The sequence below is a fragment of the Eublepharis macularius genome, chromosome 11, assembly GCF_028583425.1.
Source record: "Eublepharis macularius isolate TG4126 chromosome 11, MPM_Emac_v1.0, whole genome shotgun sequence".
Taxonomy (NCBI): domain Eukaryota; kingdom Metazoa; phylum Chordata; class Lepidosauria; order Squamata; family Eublepharidae; genus Eublepharis; species Eublepharis macularius.
In genome coordinates this window covers 10,549,749-10,569,782 of record NC_072800.1, presented here as the reverse complement: position 1 = coordinate 10,569,782, position 20,034 = coordinate 10,549,749, and the positions used below count along the sequence as shown (strand labels likewise).

The window sequence follows — 20,034 nt, the reverse complement described above, 5'->3', positions numbered from 1 at the left end:
ACTAAAAATATAAAATCCAAGAAGCAGCTGGGACATTCTTGAATTTCAAAAAGACCTCTCTATTTCTGTTGCATCCCATTTATCTACCATTCTGTAAATCCGTTCTGTTCAGCATTTCCTCATAGTGACAAATTTATTGAAGGGAATGGTTTGAGATTTGATGCCCTAGATGTATGAGATTAAACTTTTCCTGTTTTCGTTAGGGACCCATAAACATTTCTACTATTTTTAAAGTTGTTTATTGTGTCTATTGTAGACAGAGAAGAAAAGTTTAGAGGAAGCCTTAGAGATAAAATTAGGAGCCTTGGACGGCTGCATCTCCAAATGCGTTTTCATGCTTGGAAGCCAGTTTACTTTGCCACTTCTGTCATACTGAGCTGATCTATGTTGTTTTTTCAACCAGGCACTCTGGTTAGATGCATGATGTGAGCCCATTTGTGGGGAGGGCGGGATATAAGTCAAATAAAATAAATAAATAATGATGGTACAGAAATTGCACATGACTGGGTGGAGAAGAAATAGATTAGTGGTTCTCTACTGAGAAGTTGAGAGCCACCAATCCTGGATTCCTGGTGTAGCCAGTCTGTTACATGTTTCACGTTGGTTGCCCTCTAGTAGCCAAGCAGCAAATTTATTTATCTAGAAGAGAAGAAAGCACAGGCTTCTGGTGGGAGGCTAGACTCTTTTTCTTCCCAAAGTGGATGCCAGGGAGAGGCCTCTGTGAACTGTAAATGGAACAAAACCTAATGTATACTTTGGCGTGCCCTGACCTGGATAGCCCAGGTGAGCCCAATCTTGTCAGATCTCGGAAGCTAAGCAGGGTCGGCCTTGGTTAGGGAGACCTCCAACGAACACCAAGGTTGCCCCCTCTGATCGTTTCTTGCCACAAAAACCCCACCAGGGGTCACCATAAGTCAACTCTGACTTGGTACCACACATACACACATACTTTGGCATGGCTTCTGAAAGTCACTCCCAAACGGTGTGAGAGGGTGCTCTAGTATTATCTAGGAGATAAATTAATGCGCTTGTGATAATTAGGGAGAGGCTCTTGGAGAATCTGGGTGTCTCTCTTTCCAGGACATTACTAAATGATGTGCTGGTTGCCAAGTCCCATCAAGTAGAGGTGCCCTGGGAAGTTCCAGCTGAAACTTACATTGTCAAGCACTTGGGCGCCAGTTTGGATGAGGGCTTCAAGGAGAGGAGGCTTAATGTACACCATTTTCCTGACCTGAAGCAACCCTTGTGAGTCCCTGTTTGCCCCACTGGGGAGACTCACATGAATCAATGGGCCGCACATATGTTTCCAAGTTGGGGCAAAAAGTATCTCCATTCATGGAACTCCCAACATCTTGTTTAGTTTGGTCCTAAGAAAAATGTTCATTTGTGGCCGAAGGCATAAATCTGTAGTCTCTCGCAGGATTGCCAGGCCCCCTGCTTTGAAACCAGGGTGCAGATGCCGGGCAGTTGGGGCGCCTCCTCTTCTGTCCTGCTCGAAGTGCATGCGTGCTCTGCGGAGCATCTGATGATGTCACTTGCAGCTCAAACCAGAAGCAAGGAGGTTTCAGCAGGGCGAATTCCTAGTATTTTTGCTGTGTTTGGGGCTGATTCCCGAATAATTGGGCCCCCTGACACCCGGCCACTTCTAGCTTGAACTGGAAGTGACGTCATCAGAAGCCATTTTGCCATGTGCTCTGACCAGGCTCCCCACATTTCTCCCGCTGCCATCTGGTGAGTGCTGGAGGGGCCAGCAGTTGTGGGGTGGGGAATCTCCCACCCCTAAAGAAGGTCAGGCAGCCATACACTTTCATTTCTGCAAAAGTGGTTGAAATCATGTGGGTTTTTTTATCTAAGCTTTTTATACAAGGTTTTAATCCAAAGAGTTATGCAACTACCTCTCCATATCAAAGGAGACTTTGGACTTCCTTGAATGGGAGCTTTTCCTTCTGTACCCACAGAAGGGCACATGTACATGTTCACGTGCATATACATAAAAGCAGTTTGTGGTGTGGCCGTGGGGTATGGTATTCAAAAGGTGAGGAGAATAGAGTCAAAAATCCTAGATACGCCAAGTCCTGTGGCTTAAAGTATCTCTTTGGATCCAACCCTCACAACTCTTCCAATAATTCTGTTTGCCTTTGGCTTTTTCAGTCCCTTTGCCAGTAGGAGTTCCGTGTTTGTTGGGGATTGTTTTGTTTAGGGAAAACTCCTGAGAAAGCAGCTGTACATCATCTTGGGAATGTCCTTCTGTTTTCCACCAGAATGTAAACACATGAAAGGTCACGACTGCAGCTGTAATAGGAATCTTTTCTGTACTATACATTTCAAACGTATTTTGTCTTCCTGGCTGCGTATTGTTCTTATTCAGCTTCTGTTGACTGTGCTTACTAACCCTGCTTACTAACCAGTGAATATTTGCTGTCATCATGGGGCAGGGGTGGGGGGGTGGGAACTAATTTCTCAAACAAGAATGTAAAAGATGCGAGATACAGGTTTGCTACAATGATGGCAAACTGCAGTAGAGTCACACCTATAAGATTAACTCTGCAATAACCTTTTAGCAAGCAGCCACACAAACCGGTCTCCATGGTGCCAGCTCTAGAGTTGGGGGCTCCACAGGCAAGGCACCTTTAGTGGGCCCCCTGAATCTGGGGAAGGTGACATACTGAGCAAGAATTGTCTCGTGTGGCCTCATGGGTGCTCCATACCAAGTGAGGGTGGTGGCACTGTGCAGGCCAAGAGCCCTTTGCTGGCCCCTCTGGAAAAGGCCTGCCCACCAAGGTCTCTCCCATGGGCAGCTTCTCAAGCAAGGACGAAGGGTGATTCAAGGGAATCCTTGCATGTCCAAAGAGGGACAAATGTTTTCTGAGCTGAGTAGTTTGCCAATGAAGATCCATGAATTTCTGTTTTCTAAAAGGGTCTTTGTCAATTCACATTTGGGTCTGGGAGTCAATCACATGTATGCTTTAATCTGTCAGGATGTTTGGTTCACAGAAGTCATGCTGTGGTAGTAAGTCAAGAACTTTGCTTCTCAGGTGACTGCTAATTCGGTCTCATCTTGTTTGTGTTCCATCCAGTTTTTCTGTCTCTTTCAGTAGCAAAGTGCACCATATAATGGATGAGATGATCACAACCGAAAGGGAATATGTCAGATCCTTAGGATATATTATCATCAGTTATTTTCCAGAAATGGAAAGGATCGACTTACCTCAGGACTTGAGAGGGAAAAGAAACATCATCTTTGGGAATCTGGAAAAACTCTATGATTTCCATTGTCATTATTTTCTGAAAGAGCTGGAACGTTGTACTGATTACCCACTGCGGGTCAGTCACTCTTTTCTCAGACACGTAAGTCTAATTTTCCTAAATGGAATGGAATATTACTGTGAGATTCTTGGTACTGACCACAACATATAACTTTCCGTTCTTCTTACTCAACTGTCACATTCTATTACATCTCTGCAGCATGTTTGTACAAAGGATCATCCAATTCTGCTTCGTAATGGACTCTTTCCTCCATAGGAACAGCTCCCTGTAATCCGTTCCAGGTCAAACCCCACCCCACCCCCCCTTTACATTAGTTCTTCTTGTTTGGTTGTGCAGACATTGATTTGATTTCCTTTAGGTTTAAACAGTGCGGATTATGGTCTTAGGTCAGTAGAAATGTGGTGCATTTTCCTGGGCCAGTCTGTTACGATGTAGGCCTATTTCCTTTATAAAAAGGCCCCCTTGAACAATCTGTTTTATGCAGTTTGTGAAATGACTGGCGCGTGGGTGCCTCCCTGACTTTCTTAAGCTGGGCATTCCACAGGGCGGCAGCGCCACAGAGAAGGCGTGTATGGGCCATTGCTGAACTTGCTCATTCTCAGGGTGGCCCCTGCAAGAAGGACCAACTCCGATAAGTGAAGTTGTCATGGCACGCCATGGGCAGAAAGGCAGTCTTGCAGAAGGCGTTCAAGCAGAGGTGCAGTTTGCCAACTCCCCTCTTCATCTGTGATGAGTAGCAGTCGCTTCTGGATGCAGAGCTGTGTGTCAGAGGGCCGCCTAGCCTACAAATAGGGCTGGCTCTTAGAGTTGCCAGCTTCAGCTTAGGAAATTCCTGGAGATTTGGAGGGTGGAGCCTGGAAAGGTTGGGGTTTGGGGAGGGGAGGGGCCTCAGTGGGGTATAATGCCATAGACTCCACCCTCCAAAGCAGCCATTTTCTCCAGGGGAACTGATCTCTGTGGCCTGGAGATCCGTTGTAATTCTGGGAGATCTCTAGCCATCACCTGGAGGCTGGCAACCCTACCGGCTCTTCACCCAAGTGACTGCTTAGGGCAGCACCAAGAGGAAGGTGCCAATGTGTCACAGGGGCGGGCTCAGTTTGCTCCCAGCCATCAGTGGACAGAAGGATGGCCAGGCCTGCAGAGCCACCAGCCAGGCCCCAGCCCAAACCCTTGCGATAGGGCCATAAGAGGTTGCCTTGGATGTGGTGCAGCAGGAAATGAGTTTGCACCTTGTTCAGGGCAGCAAAGCACCCAGAACTGGGCCTGCCAACCAACACACACATCTCGGCATCATCCTAACAATCTTTCCTGCCCATTAAAAGCCCATTAAACAGTTGGCTGGGATAAACCTTATTTACATCCAGGAAAGGATTGCTGCATGCTGTGGTCAGGGGATTATTTATTTCAATATTTTGCTTCCCACGTTTATTATTAGTACAATGATCTGTTCTAATGGCTTGTAGATCAAAAGGCGGATCTGGACATCCTCCCCCGCCTTTCCCCAACACACAAAATTTCTTAACAGCTTCTACTCGACAGAGCTGTGAATTTAAATACCTGTTTGGAGTTAGCCAGGCGCTTCAGTAAGATGAAAGGATATAGTTTCCCCTACTTGTCTTTTTTTATATTGCTTGTCACCACTCAGCAGATCCTAAAGAATTTCATTTCATTCCATTCCATACAAGTCCTTGCTCCATAGAACTGCTCCTGAAACTTTGGGGACGTTAGTATCATATTGAGGAAGAAAGGGAGCAGGAGAGAATTTTTTTTAGGCTGTCCAAGGGTGCCTCTGGAAATAAGAGGTCCTTTCCAGTGAATGTTAAGCATGTGAATCTCGCTGACCTTGTTGACATTATTATTTATATTTATATCCCGCCCTCCCCACAGGCAGGCCATTGAGGTATAAATGCACAACATGTCCATCACTATCATACAGTTCCACAAAGTAAATTAATTCAGGGCAGCGACTGATTTTTTGTGTATTTATTAATATTTATTCACAGTACTGTAGTGGAACTAGTAATCGCCCCCGAGGCGGTTTCTCGATGAAACATTCGGTCACTCTGCCGGCCCTGACAGTCAGGCGAACAGGGAACGTCTTACGGGGCATCCCGATACTTTCTCTACACCGCCTGAAAGAAAGCAGTTATTTAGAACGGACTCGGTCCACGTTTATACTTGCCAGTATGCTACGGAAACTGAACCTGCGGGATGTTTTCCAGCTTGTTTCTGTCCCTGTTGAATTGTGTAAATGGAGTGTTTTTTTATATTGTTGTATTATTACAATGGCTGGAATTGTTGATACATTTGCTTATTGTATGTATAGTGCTTTTGATATTTACGCTTATCTATGAAGGACTTCTTTGATCCGTAAGTAGTAAATTGCAATTTCACTGGGCATTATTGCTTTGTTTCCTTCACGTGTAAGTATCTTACTCTCTTTTCATCGGTTTAAACTGTAAGGCCACAACAGTAAGAGAGTAGACTATATACCAACAAATGACCCTCAGTTTGCATCACCGTTAATTAATGTACGTCAATACTGTTTTTCATTGTTTCAGGAAGAACAGTTTGGGATGTACGCATTATACAGCAAGAACAAGCCGCAGTCGGACGCTTTACTTATAAGCCATGGAAATGCCTTCTTCAAAGTAATTGCCTCTGAATGTTGTCTGCCGTGGTGTCTGTCTGTAGAATTTGCTGATGCTTTGGAGTGCTTCATTCCCTTAACGCTGTGTAATATTCCCACAGAATAAGCAACAAGAACTGGGTGATAAAATGGACCTGGCTTCTTATCTGCTGAAACCTATCCAGAGAATGAGCAAATACGCGCTCCTTTTGAAGGACATGATTAAGGAGTGCTCAGCAGCACAAGAACAAGAGCTCAGCGCCCTCCGTGCGGCCGAAGAAATGGTCAAGTTCCAGCTTCGCCATGGGAATGATTTGCTTGCCATGGATGCCATCAGAGGATGTGATGTAAGCACAGCCAGATTCCACTTCCTGTTGAGCATTTCAAGCACTTTTTGGGTTTTGCTGGGGGGGGGGCGGGGGGTTGTACCTGTGAGCTGTAAGAAAACCCTGGTTTGAATCTAACCTTAGCTGCAGGCTTACTTAGGTGATCTTAGATAAACTCATAGTGCAAGACTAAGGCTAATTGTGTTGACTGGGGCTTACTCCCAAGTAAATATGCATAGGATTACAATAGGCTTGCCAGACCTGGGCCGATTCTACACGACTTACCTGAACCTGGGACGTTGCGCTACGTTCCAGATCATGCCGGGGAAAATGCGATCGCGGAACGCATGATCCGCAACTTAGCGCAACGTCCTGGGTTCAGGTAAGTTGTGCGGAATCGGCCCTGGCCTGGCAACATGCAGGAGATGAAGGGCAGAGATATGGGAACATTTGGCCATGGTGAGACATCAATTCCAGGAAGTGATGTCGCACCTCTCTAGGAATTGCTGGAAACTATGTAAAACCATAGAGTTTCTGGCAATTCCTACAGAGGCATAACATGTGACAGCACAGCATTAGCTTAACAATCCAGTTTTTTTTCCTCCTCCTGCCTTTCTGAGCACATCAGACAGGAGACCCAAACCCAGACCTCCAGGAGGTGCTGTCTGCTACTCCCTGCTGTCAACTAAAGGCAAAAGTGGAAGTAGAGGAAGTGGTTTGCGGGCAGGTTGTTTTGAGGGCTGAGCCCTGACAGATCACCCCTCACACTCAGGCACACTAATTGTGGGCTAGGAGCATGTTGATGATTGAAGTAATGACCTTTAGTTTGCACTTGAAACATGCTTCAGAAATTGTAAGGCTGACTTTGTGTTGTTAAAAGAGTAAGACTCCAATACAAACTCTGGCCTAGTGAAGCTGGCCTGACCTCTGCTGGTCTGAAACCGCCAGGCCACAACAACAACCAAAGAAGGCGCCTCTTTCTTCCCCAGGTCAATCTGAAAGAACAGGGACAACTGAGGTGTCAAGATGAGTTTCTCGTGTGCTGTGGCAGAAAGAAGTATCTCAGGCATGTCTTTCTTTTTGAAGACCTCATCTTGTTCAGCAAAACGAAAAAGATTGATGGAGGATATGACATTTATACGTACAAACAGTCGTTCAAGGTAAATTTGGAGGAGGGCAAGGAGCGTTCCAGTTGGCAGCAGCGGGTAGGACGCGAAGCAATGGGCTTAAATTACATGCAGAAAGGTACCGGCTGGATATTAGGAAAAACTTTTTCACGGTCAGAGTAGTTCAAAAGTGGAATCAGCTGCCTAGGGAGGTGGTGAGCTCCCCTTCACTGACAGTTTTCAAGAAGAGGCTGGATGAATACTTGTCAGAGATGCTTTAGGCTGATCCTGCACTGGGCAGGGGGTTGGACTGGATGGTCTGTTTGGCCCCTTCCAACTCTAGGATTCTATGATTCCTCTTTGCAGTGGGTTTGGAAGCCCTGGTGTCAGTCCTGCAAGCCTTCTGCCTTGTGGTTTCTACGGAGGAGGAATGTTGTGGGCAGGACCCAGTCAAATTTAAACACATTTAAATCCCATTGATTTCCCCCTTGCTTTTCACTCCAAACCATCGCCTGTCCAGCCTGTCCTTGAAACTACCTTGAGTTTTAAAAATATTATGACAAAGATGTGAAGCAGATAGAATAAGCGCCTATATCTGCAGGCCTCTTTCAGATATTAAGCTGGCCTGTGAGTCACCTTTCTAAATGTGTCCTGGGAAAGCAGAGAAGAGAGGGATATAATGCCAGCAGGAAAGAACACCATTGGCTCCAATTGCTGTGATGGACACCTCTTTGGAACCTTCATGTAACTGATAAAAAACTGCCATCCTGGGAGAGGTGAAGGAGGCTGTTGTCGTAGGGATGGAGCTGGGAAAGTGCTAGAGGCTGGCGTGTCTCTGTCCCCTATGCCCATAAGGATGAACACCTATCCCAGTAGGGGAGGTCCAGGTTTGTTTGGTAGTGCTCAAGGTATAGTTACAGATTAGACTCTTGCTTTTTATTTCTTTTGTGTTATCTGCAACCCTGTCTTATGGTAACTTCCTATATGCTGTGTACTCTCTCTTTCTCTCTACCTTCTATATTCTTCTGTAAACCAATAAAGCTTCGTCTTTAGTGAAGTTAAGCTGTGTCAACATGTCCTCACTTATGAGTCTTCTGCTCAAGCCATTTGCTAAAAATCTGTACACACTCAGAGGCTCACCAAGTTCCCAAGCAGCTGATAAAGGGTCAAGCCTGTTCAGTTTGGATGTTGGCAGCCTACCGGAGGAAAAGTAGTGACTGGGAGGGAGAAGGAAGCCCCCTCCTGATGGTAATAAGGGTGTGTTTGGAAGCCCTGGAGTCAGCCCTGCAAGCCTTCTGCCTCGTGGTTTCTACGGAGGAGGAATGTTGTGGGCAGGACCCAGTCAAATTTAAACACATTTAAATCCCATCATTTCCCCCTTGCTTTTCACTCCAAACCATCGCCTGTCCAGCCTGTCCTTGAAACTAACCTTGAGATTTAAATATATTATGTAAATGATGTGGAGCAGATAGAATGCTAGATTTGGACTGTGGAGACATGTGTTCAAATCCCTACCTGTGCCATAAAGATTGCAGAGTCAATGCAATAATAGTAAAGAGTCCAGTAACACCTTTAAGACTAACCAACTTTATTGTAGCATAAGCTTTCGAGAACCACAGCTCTCTTTGTCAGATGCATCTGACGAAGAGAGCTGTGGTTCTTGAAAACTTACGCTACAATAAAGTTGGTTAGTCTTAAAGGCGCAACTGGACCCTACTATTTTGCAACTACAGATTAACACAGCTAATGCCTCTGGATCTAATGCAAATTAAACATTTGTGCTAATTGCTATTTTAAGCAATACTGTTTCAACTTCTGATTCTGTGGTGAAAATCTTTTTTAACCGTTTTTCATCTGCCATAAGTGATCCACACACAATTCTTTATTTGGTAAATCTGATACATTTTTATGCTGCTGAACTGCATTCTCGGGGTTTCTTTTTTCCTATTGGCCTGTAGACAGCTGAGATCGGCATGACCGAGAATGTTGGGGAAAGCGGCCTGCGATTTGAAATCTGGTTCCGGAGGAGAAGGAAATCCCAGGACACCTACATCCTTCAAGCAAACTCAGCGGACACGAAGATTGCATGGACTGATATCATTGGCAGGATTCTTTGGAGGCAAGCACTGAGGAATCGAGGTATGGTGGTGGCAATGGGAGCTCCAGGCAGCTCTTTGGGGTCTCTGCAACTTCAGTTCTCTTTTACAGATCCGCCATCATCCGAAATTTCAGATGCAAAAAACCACGAAGAAATAACATGTAAAAGATACACTTTATCAGCAGATTTATTTGTTTGTTTATTAGAAAATGTCTGTAGGGCTACTCAGTAGAGCTTGCAGAGCAGCACTCAGACCGGCAAGAATATTAAAATTCATTTAATCTGAATTCTGAAACAGATTCTTATATCAAATAACTGCCCTGAGAGACTTCCTCTAAAAACCTCATGAACTTAAATACTTTCAAAATCCCCTGTGAACAACACAGCCATGCAACGTTTGTGGATCCAGAAAAGTGCAGGAGTTTTATTTACTTCCGCTGGGCGGCTGTTCCATCAGGACAGAGCCAGTAATGGGAAAGATCTTCTCTGAACCATGATGGTTTGCATAGAGTTAAGGGTGGGGGCTGACAAGGGAAATGTCTGAGTGGATCTGAGATGGCACGCAGCCTCATTGTGGGAAAGGCATCCTCTCAAGTAGGCACCGCCAATCCTTGCCATTGTCAGGCTACGTAACAACCTCTGCTGCTGGGTGTAGCCCGGTGCACATCACTGCTTCTCAGAGGGGTTCTCCACCTTGACGCCCTTTAACCTCCTCTCACCCCCCACTTCAAGCTCCAGGATAATAAACCAAGCTGCCACCACTTACAGGAGGGGGAACACCTTGGTTTTACTCCATCCCCAGGTTTGTACTGTTAGAAATAGTTATAATTGTTCGGTAGCAGAGTTACCTAGTCAGAAGCATTTCCCCCAGTAATTAATCCTCAGGCAATTAAATTGTAGAAAAATAGAACTTACAGTTTATTGAAGTAGTGTTTCCATTCACAGCAATATCTTGTAGAAGAAAGAAAGAGTCCTAGTCTAAAGCATTACTTTCCCTATACCACAGTCAATTAGTTCAGTGTCCAGGCTGCGCTAGTGGAGAGGGAAATTCCCCATTGCAGGGGGAGAAGGGGAGAGGCCATCATTTATTTCCCTTAGCAGTGTGTGGGTTACCTTATCACAGAAGCCTTTTCTGCCTTGCAGAAGGAGATATTTGATATGATTTCGCTTTCTCTCTTTGTGCTTAGAACTCCGAATGCAAGAAATGGTGTCCATGGGCATAGGGAACAAACCGTTCATGGATATCAAGCCCAGTGATGCAGCTATAAGTGACAGAGCAATTGACTACATCATGAAAGGGACAGGTATGGCCCAGCACTTCTTAGGCTATCCTCTTTGTCTAATTAACACTAATTTTTTTAAAATCCTGCATGCAAAAGACCATGCGGGCAGATTGATTCTCAAACATAGGCCATGCTGCAAGCTGCTTTTGAAGCTGAAGGGAGTTTCCAGAGCAATTTATGAGACAGTGTTCAGGGCTGCTGGGGATAGTCTAAGGCATAACCAGGGCTCATTTCGAGGGGGAATGCACAGGAACGCAGTTCCAGCAGTTCCCCAAAGAGGTCACATGTCAGGTGGCCCCACCCACCAGACTCTCGGCCATTTTGGGCCTGTTTCAGCCTGGATTGGGGCTGAAACGGCCCGGATCGGGCCTCTGACGGGTGGTGGATCACTCTCCCACTCAGCAGCGGTCCAGTCCTGACCATTTTGGGCCCCTTTTCAGCCATTTTCAGCCCCTTTTTGCCATTTTGGGCCCAATCTTGGCCCTGAATAGCCAGGATAGGTAATGTCAGGGGGTGTGGCATATGCAAATCAATTATGCTAATGACATACTTTTGGTGATTGCAAGGGGCATGGTATATGCTAATGAGTTATGCTAATGAGTTATGCTAATGAGTTCCTCCAGCTCTTTTTCTACAAAATGACCCCTGGGCATAACCAAGCCCCCACCTTCAGTTAGATCCCAGTCATGGTAATGAAGAGTTTCCTTTCTGGTGTCCCCTTCTCTCCTTCTCGCCTTGCAGTTCCTTCTTCACACCAAAGATAATGTTAAAGGTCAAGAAATACCGCCCGCCCCCCTCCATATAACCTACTCTTCCAGCTAGTGGAGGAATGTACTTTATCTTCTTTCAGGGTGCAGGAAAAGCCAGCTTTTACACATCTTCACAAAGCAGCAGTGCATTTCTGTCAGCCATTCATGAAGTTTTTAAAAAACTGCAAATGTGTATGTTCCCCAGTTAGGAAAAAATAAGTTTCATGTAGCTGAACAGAACCAAAAGTTAAACCAATGAGTTTTACAATGCTCTGTTCAACATCCCACATATACTTGGGGGGCTCCTAACCTTGCTGAATCTAAGCAGGTGGGGGCTCAACTTGTGCCTGGATGGAAGACCCCCTGACTGTCTTTAATAAGCTTCCTTCCATGAAGCACACAGTTAGGATAGAAGTGCAAGAAATCAGCAGAAAAATCCCTCCTTCTAGAAGAAATAACTTGATGATGACTGCAACGTAATACTGCACAGTTGCACATGCTAATTTTTTATTCAGCTCCAGGTGTCGCAACATTCAAGTTTAGCTCCCCCTTTGCAACGGAGCAGTGCATCCCTGCTGAAAAGTCATTCTGCAAAGGGCACGGTCAAATATCTACATGTATTGCTTGATTACTGTGCTTGCAGCATGACTCCATGGCCAAACCCTACTGAAAATCATTGCACTGGAGATGATACGGAAGTTCTGCCATGATGCCCCATTTGCACATGTAAGAACAGAAGAGTCTGAAGTCAAGCCGAGGGTCAATAACAAGGGCGCAGCAGAAACAGTATTAGGGTCTGGTCAAAGGTCATTACCATGGAGAGGAAGTCTGAGGATAGGCAGAATCATGATTGAAGTCTAGCCAGAGTTCAGAATCCCCAAGGCAGTTATTTTGCCCTGGAGTGACCACGTAATTAGCGAATAGGTACAGCATGCAATTTTCTCCATCGCCAGCTCATCTAAACCTTTCCTGGCCCTTCAAAATCCACACCTTTGTGTAAAGTGAGAGGTTTAACTTAACCAGTGCTCTTATGTATGAAGCTGCTTTTCCCTGAGTCCTCCTGTCTAGACCAGGGCCGATTCCAGATGACTAACCAGAAGGCACTTCATACCGCCATGTTCCGGATCGCGACGGGGAAAACGTGAAATATCGCATTTTCTCGCGCGAGTTTGGCGCGACGTCGCGCCTAACTCAAGCGAAAAAACGCGATATTTCGCATTTTCCCCGTCGCGATCCAGAACATGGCGGCATGAAGCGCCTTCCGGTTAGTCGTCTGGAATCGGCCCAGTATTGCCTATTCTGACTGGCCGAGCCTCTCCAAAGGGCTTGGGCAAAAGTCCTTCCTGAGTCTCTTTTCAGCGGACTCGGTCTAGGACCAAACCTTCTGTATGCAAAGTACGTGTTTTGCCACGGAGCTGCAGTCCCTTCTCGTACCCTTTCTCCAAGCAGTGTTTTATTTTATAAGCTGCAGTGTTATGAGTGACTGAAGAATAAGCTGAAGAGTTTTTGTTGTTCTTCTTGTTGTCCGCTTTGCCAGAGTCAAGAACTCGTGCCTCAATTGCCGTATCTTCGTTTGACCACTCCACGCCATTTAAGAGGCCCCACTCCACGATCTCCAACAGCAGCACGTCGTCCTCGAGCAGTCAGTCGTCTTCTTCTATCCTGGGCTCACTAAATCTGCACACATATTCAGCGCCAACTCATTCTGGTTTAGTTGGGCCACCCTTCTATCACTGGTCGTATGACGTCAGAACCTGCATTGAGGAAGATGAGCTGGAACAGGAAACTGGAAGCCAGCCCTCCATGAGTGAGTGCATTGCGAAGCCCAGATAAGGGAAGGGCGGGAACGATGGCCAGTTATCAGGGCTTTTTTTCTGGGAAAAGAGGTGGTGGAACTCAGTGGGTTGCCCTTGGAGAAAATGGTCACATGGCTGGTGGCCCCGCCCCCTGATCTCCAGACAGAGGGGAGTTGAGATTGCCCTCCGTGCCACTGAGCGGCGCGGAGGGCCATCTCAACTCCCCTCTGTCTGGAGATCAGGGGGCGGGGCCACCAGCCATGCGACCATTTTCAAGAGGTTCCGGAACTCCGTTCCCCTGCATTCCCCCTGAAAAAAAGCCCTGCCAGTTATAATAACTCTCCATTCGGTAAAGAGATTTGTGCAGTTCCATAGTTCCGTAATAAAGCTTTCTGATCAATATCTTCTAACAGCACTATTGACAGATCAGACAAACTGCCTTCTCTCACACACACATTGAATTGGGTGTGACATTTTTTTCTAGACAGAGGAGTAGTCGTCTTCCATGTTTCTCACTCCAGGCTTTCTTTTATATATGGGAAAACAGCAAAATCTTTCAAAACAGTTTCAAAGCACTTGCTCTCAAGGAGTAGGTGTGTTGCTCTACTAGTGATTTTCGAATGTTCCACATCAGTGTGTCTGCTGAGGAACACTTGCCATCTGGTATGGGACTCCACTACATGGCAAAGAATCCTGGGACATTTCTAGGGCACAGACTTATGCCATGCAGACTCGGAGGCTTGCTGAGATTGGCTGCCGCTCCATCGAAATTGAACTCATGACCTGGAGCACAGCTGATGGTTCCTGCCTGGTACAGAACAGAATATACAGTATATAAACGTATATACTGTTTACAGACATAATTTGTTGGTCTGCTTAGATTGTGTATTTATCGGGATATGAGATTCTACGTTGTTGTAACTGATATTTATTGATATTCATTAGCACTTTGGCACTAGAGCACTTTTTAAATATTTATATATGTAGTAGTTGGTTTTTGTTCCCTCAGTGAGAGTTTCTCTCTCTCTCTTGGCTTTAATGTTTCCTACCTGGCAGCTGCACATGTTAGGGGGAGAGGGACAAAGGCAGTTTTTAGGGATGAATGCCTGCTATTGCCAACTTCCTCATTGAGGAATTCCCAGAAATTGCAGGGTGTCCCAAAACATCATTTGGAAATTGCTGTACCTAGTCCTTGAGAGCAAGTGCTTTGAAAGTGTTTTGAAAGATTTCGCTGCCTGTTTTCCCATATATAAAAGAAAGCCTGGAGTGAGAAACATGGAAGACGACTCCTCCTCTGTCTAGAAAAAAATCCCTCTTGTAATTTTTTCCTTGTTGTGGAAGTAACTGTTGCAAGCTTCTGCATGTCCCCACTTCAGATTTTATGCTGCTCAGTAAAATACAGGGAAGCAACTAGTTAATGGCACAATTCCAAGCAGAGTTATACACCCTTCTAAATCCATTGAAGTCAATGGGGTTAGTAGGGTGTAAATCCATTTAGGATTGCGTTGTAAGCAATCTCCTCACTAGGTCTTAGACTCTGGAAATATTCACCTTTTCCTAGTTCCTGACCTGGAAAGCTCAGGCAAGCCTGATCTCACCAGATCTCAGAAGCTAAGCAGGGTCAACCTTGTTTAGTAATGGGGTGGGGGACCTCCAGTGATGACCAGGGTTGCAGAGGCAGGCAATGGCAAACCACCTCTGTTAGTCTCTTGCCTTGCGAAAACCTCACTAGAGGTCACCAAAAGTCGGCTATGTCTTGACAACACTTTCCACCCCCCCACCCCCAGATTCCATAGTTTTTCAATACTTGCTGCTTCACAGATTTCCTTTGCCACATGTTTTCCTATGCATATTTTCCCAACTTTATACCAGTAGTTCTGGGACTAGTTTTCAAAAGACTACTTAAAGATTGCTGGCTTTATAACATTTACTATCCATGATCATTTCTTCATTTCCAAATAAATTAAAATTCTGTACCAAGGAAAGTTGAATTCTGCAATCTGTGTACATTACGTAAATTATAAACATGTGCATGTCTATTTTGTGGAACTTCTGGGGAGAGGCAGGGAGTTGTACAGGGTGCTGAAGCCTTCTCCTGCTTCCCTGGCCTCTGGAAAGCATATTCAGCCACTCCCTTTCTTCTGACACTTATGACACATTTTTCATCTCATGTTCGCAATCATAATGTCTAAAAACTTTAACACCACCCCATGACTCTCAGGAGCTCTGTCTCAGGCCACAATCTTGTTAATTGCGTGCAGGGTGAAGCAAGGTAAGGGCCACTGTACGCAACCAGACACATCAAGAGCACAATCTTGTGTTGCAGAGAGTCACTCTGCACAAGATGCCTTGTCAAAGTGTAGGGAGACGCAGTGTTAGCCACGAAGCGTAGCTTAAAAAGACAGAAGCGTAGTTTAAAAAGACAGAGCCAGTGGAGATCGCTCCTTAGAGCGTTTGTTAATTTCATCTTCACCTCCCCAAAGGCTCTGTCAATTATAATTCTCCAGTCTAAAACTATGTGGATTTGCAACCAGAGGGCAACAGGGAATGGAAATGGGCTGGAGCTGCCTTCCAGAGCCAGGCTTGGACTTGGAGAGGTTATAATGGGCTTAAGTTTCTTTTCTGGTATTTCATAATCCCTTCACATAGCTCCAGTGTATAGCAAAGCCTTTGCCCAGCTGGTGGCTCTGTCTTTTAAAACTACCCTTCCTGGCTACCATTGCCTCTCCCAACACATTCTTCTTGTGTCAGGTGTCTTGTGTAGAGAGACTCTTAGATCCAGCTTGACCCAGAAGCCTTTCTAAAGGCCAGGGAGTACCATCTGACTTGCTCCACTTTCTTGGCTCCTTGCAGTTTGGCTGGTCTTCATGCAGGTTCCTTTCTTCTGACGAAGCTAGATGGGAGAGTATAGGCTGGATCCCTGCCTAACATCCCACAATCCCGCTAGTTCCAAACTCTCACTCCTTCACGTCTTGACGGTGTCTTTGTATAAAGCCAGCTGATGCTTTATAGGCTGTGTGTGTTGGTGGAATGTTAGCAGCTGGTGTGTTGCAGTTTACAAAGAACTGTAATCTTTAGCATCACAGGTTTTCTTTTGGTATGTCCCTGGAATTCCTGTTGAACAATAGGCTGATAGTGGCCTCTGATGTCTCTGGCCTCTTCCTTCCTGCTTCCTGCAGTTACCGAGAGTTCTGAATCGTCCCAGGGCACATCAGGTGAAAGCCTGAGTGGCTTCAGCAGCCCTGCCCAGACCGGGCTCTCCTTGCTTCCTGCAGAGGCATTTCTGGATGAAGAAGGCCTCCCCAGCCCTGGCTCCAGGCCTCCATCGCAATGCACGTCGCCTGCCCTCTCGGAGAAGAATCCCAGGCCAAAGGGCAGCATTCAGGATATCACAGCTGTAAGTATCTCCTTTGCTAAAACAAATAATGATACTCCCAGTGAAAATGGCTAACAGTTTTAAACGTTTTGCCATTTTATCAATTCATTGCCACTTGGAGCTTTAAGGCCAGGAAAGCTTCCTTACCTTCTCCACTTCCTCTATAGTGGAGGGCTCCCCACATTCAAATTCTACGCCCAGCTATGGAGAGAGAACACAGAACTGACACGATTATGTAGCTCAGACATCATATCAAGGCCATGGTTTGCAGTTCCCAACAAACCACAGACGGGCCACCTCTCAGGTTCCATCAGCGTAGATCTTTCTGTGGCTCAGGGGCCTCTAGGGGCACGGCTGAAAAAATGATCTGTCAATACAGACATCATCATACCCAGCTGTAATGAGCACAAACCATGATTTATAAACCCAAATTAATTCAGATTTCTGCACGTTCAGACAGAGCCACTTTGGCGGCGGCAGGCCTCCATTCCTTGCAGCTCTTCAACCCCCACCCTCACGGCTCTGCCCTTTTGCATGGCTTGAAAACAGCTGGTCTATTATATCCGCCTCAGATTTTTTAAAAGATTCGTCCATTTTCCCACCCATACTCAAAGTGCTCAAATGAATCGACTTCTTTTAGTCCTTTGATTCAGTTTACCCCACATGGTACAAAAGCCCACATGGTACAAAAGCCATTTAAAAATCAAATCAAAACCCAGATGAGATCAATCCATTCATTCTACTGCAGTGGTTTCCAAAGTGTCATCATTGAGAGAAATCAAAAAGAGTCCAGTAGCACCTTTAAGACTAACCCACTTTATTGTAGCATAAGTTTTCGAGAATCACAGTTCTCTTCGTCAGATGCATGGAGGGCAAGAAGAAACTGGTCAGATATATAGTGGAGAGGGGAGGGAGGAGTAGATGCAAACAGCAGCTTCTGATATGGAGATCAGTTTGCTTCTGTTTGCATCTACTCCTCCCTCCCCTCTTCACCTATATATCTGACCAGTTTCTTCTCACCCTCCATGCATCTGACGAAGAGAACTGTGATTCTCGAAAGCTTATGCTACAATAAAGTTGGTTAGTCTTAAAGGTGCTACTGGACTTTTTTTGATTTTGCTACTACAGACTAACACAGCTAACTCCTCTGCATCATTGAGAGAATATTTTTCACCTTCATGTCTCTTAAGGAACCTTTGAACATCTGCCATGTTGTAGACGATTCTAGGGCATATTCTAGAGTCCCAGAATTCAGGCAATGTTGGCCAGGCCTGTGAATTAAGAATGCAGCTTAGAACACCTCCTGCACTGTTTACAGTGGTACATTGCAGGAAGATTTGTGGTGGCACCCATGCTGTCTTTCAAATAGGTTGGCCCGCCATTACTAATTTTTCACTGATAACCTTCCAAGGAATTTAAGGAACATTATTTGAAAGTCATTGATTCATGCACACACAGAGACATTTCTGTACATTTTAAAAATCCTGGCAAATGATATATGACATATCTCCTCATGTTGCTGCCTTCCTGGCTTGCTCTTGTAGTAAATAGCCTCTTGTTCTTGACAGTTTCTTCCTCCCCTTTTGGCCCACTTCCCTTAGCAACAGAGAACACAACTAGTCCCTGGGACTATGCTAGGACAAAGGCAGCTACTCACCTAAGTGGTCCTTCTGCTTTTTTCAGTCTGGAGAGTATCTGTGGGCATTGAGAATGCCTGAGAGCCAATCACAGAGATACTGGATGGCTGGACCTCCATAGGGGGCATAACCAGGTTTCATGGCCTGACCCAAATTTTCAGTTGCCTTTTCAGGGGAAGTAGCCAGATTCAAGGGGACAGGTGATGATTATATTGCCTTGAGAGGTTTTGCCCTTCACTCTTCCCACATGTCCATCGGGCCGTCTTGAGGCACCAGCACAGGCACGCTTTTCTCCTGGTTGGCCCCTGGTACCAGTAGGCTCTTGGCACCAACCCACTGGTCACCACCTTCAGTCTGCCAGGCATCGCGGGGCAGACTTGCGGGGCAGCAGATGCTGCCTCTGTAGTCTCGGGGTCTGAACCTCAGGGCATCTAGCAATCCTAGTCCCACCAAAGTGAAACTCTAAATCCTTCCAGTTTCAAAAGGAGAGAGTGAAATGAATGAGCTATGAACATGCTTCGTTTGGGGGGTTATTTTATATTGTCTTTAATCATTTAGAGCACAGTGTACCTATTCAACTAACAGCACTAAAATTATTTGGTCTTCATCTTGCGGGGCAGCAGATGCTGGAGCTGGTCCTCAGCTGCTGGCTGACTGAAGGCGGCGATCCGTAGCCTTCCGTTGGCAGTGGAGCGGTCAGGCGAGGATGAATTCCAGACACTTCCTCGTTAAGACAGCAAAGCATAGATTTTAGGGCAACTGTTTTCTGTTGTTTCTCTTAAAATGTTGGCCAAGCTTTGTCTGAGGTTACCTTAAATTGTATCTTCTTTATTACTGTAGATCAAAATATACAGTAAATTTTTACATCATCACCTTTTATAAATTGTAAGGTTACGTTGCTTGCAGTACAATCCTAAACAAAGTTACACCTTTCTGAATCCGTTGAAGTCAGGAGGCTTAGAAGGACATAACTGTTTAGGATTATACTCTTTGTGAATGAGAATCCTTGTCAACTGGAAAATATTACGAAGGTAAAGAAGATAGATTAGAAGTAGGGCACAGATTATTTTAAATAAGAAGTCATGCTGATTGTAATTAACTTTCCCTCCCTTTTCTATCAGAATAAAACCTCTCATATTTTAGGCCTTTCAACAATGGTTTGACACACAGACAATACATTCAGTAAGTAAGCTCTATGCTATAAAGATCTACTTAATTTTAAAAACTGGCCTGATTCTAATTTTGCTAAAAAAATTAATAACCAATCATACTGGGGCATGAGAAAATTTTTGAATACTTGCCTTGCATGCTCTAACAGTATTTGAGAAAATACTGAATATCAACTTTTATTGTAGTTTAATTTCTCTCCCTATCATCATTTTCTATAAATGGTTTCTCTTTCCAGTGTCAGAAACTGTCTTGTGGGCAATTCCAAACATGCCTTACAGCAGTGTGGCCTGCAGTTGCATTGGATAGCCTGTTCCTGAACGGCACGCAGGTTTTTGGATTATGATGAATATGAAGATTTGGCTAAAAAGAAAGAAAATAGTCAAGAGGCAATATCCATACTAGAATCTCACTTCCATAGGACATGCACAGAGGGCTCTCACAATGATGATGCTCTTGGTCTTCATCACAATTACAGTGACTAGGGGGAAACATGGGCCGTTCCCACACTGTTTATAAGTAACACGAGACTCACAGAAGGCGTCCGGCTTCCTCGGGTGATTTTTGATGCCATCTGTTTACAAAATGCCACAAACAGTG

At 45.3% G+C, this 20,034-nt stretch overlaps 1 protein-coding gene across 1 annotated transcript in view; it reads left to right on the top strand.

Annotated features, from left to right (window-relative positions):
- The window catches only part of PLEKHG4B (pleckstrin homology and RhoGEF domain containing G4B), a 103,072-nt gene extending 83,642 nt beyond the window's left edge, over nt 1-19,430 (top strand). The window contains exons 15-23 of the mRNA XM_054991717.1: nt 3,096-3,348; nt 5,829-5,918; nt 6,019-6,243; nt 7,212-7,382; nt 9,287-9,467; nt 10,614-10,730; nt 12,996-13,265; nt 16,434-16,651; nt 19,389-19,430. Of these exons, the coding sequence (XP_054847692.1) occupies nt 3,096-3,348; nt 5,829-5,918; nt 6,019-6,243; nt 7,212-7,382; nt 9,287-9,467; nt 10,614-10,730; nt 12,996-13,265; nt 16,434-16,651; nt 19,389-19,430 (1,567 nt within the window). The remainder of the gene's footprint in view (nt 1-3,095; nt 3,349-5,828; nt 5,919-6,018; nt 6,244-7,211; nt 7,383-9,286; nt 9,468-10,613; nt 10,731-12,995; nt 13,266-16,433; nt 16,652-19,388) is intronic.
- Nucleotides 19,431-20,034: the final 604 nt, after the last annotated feature.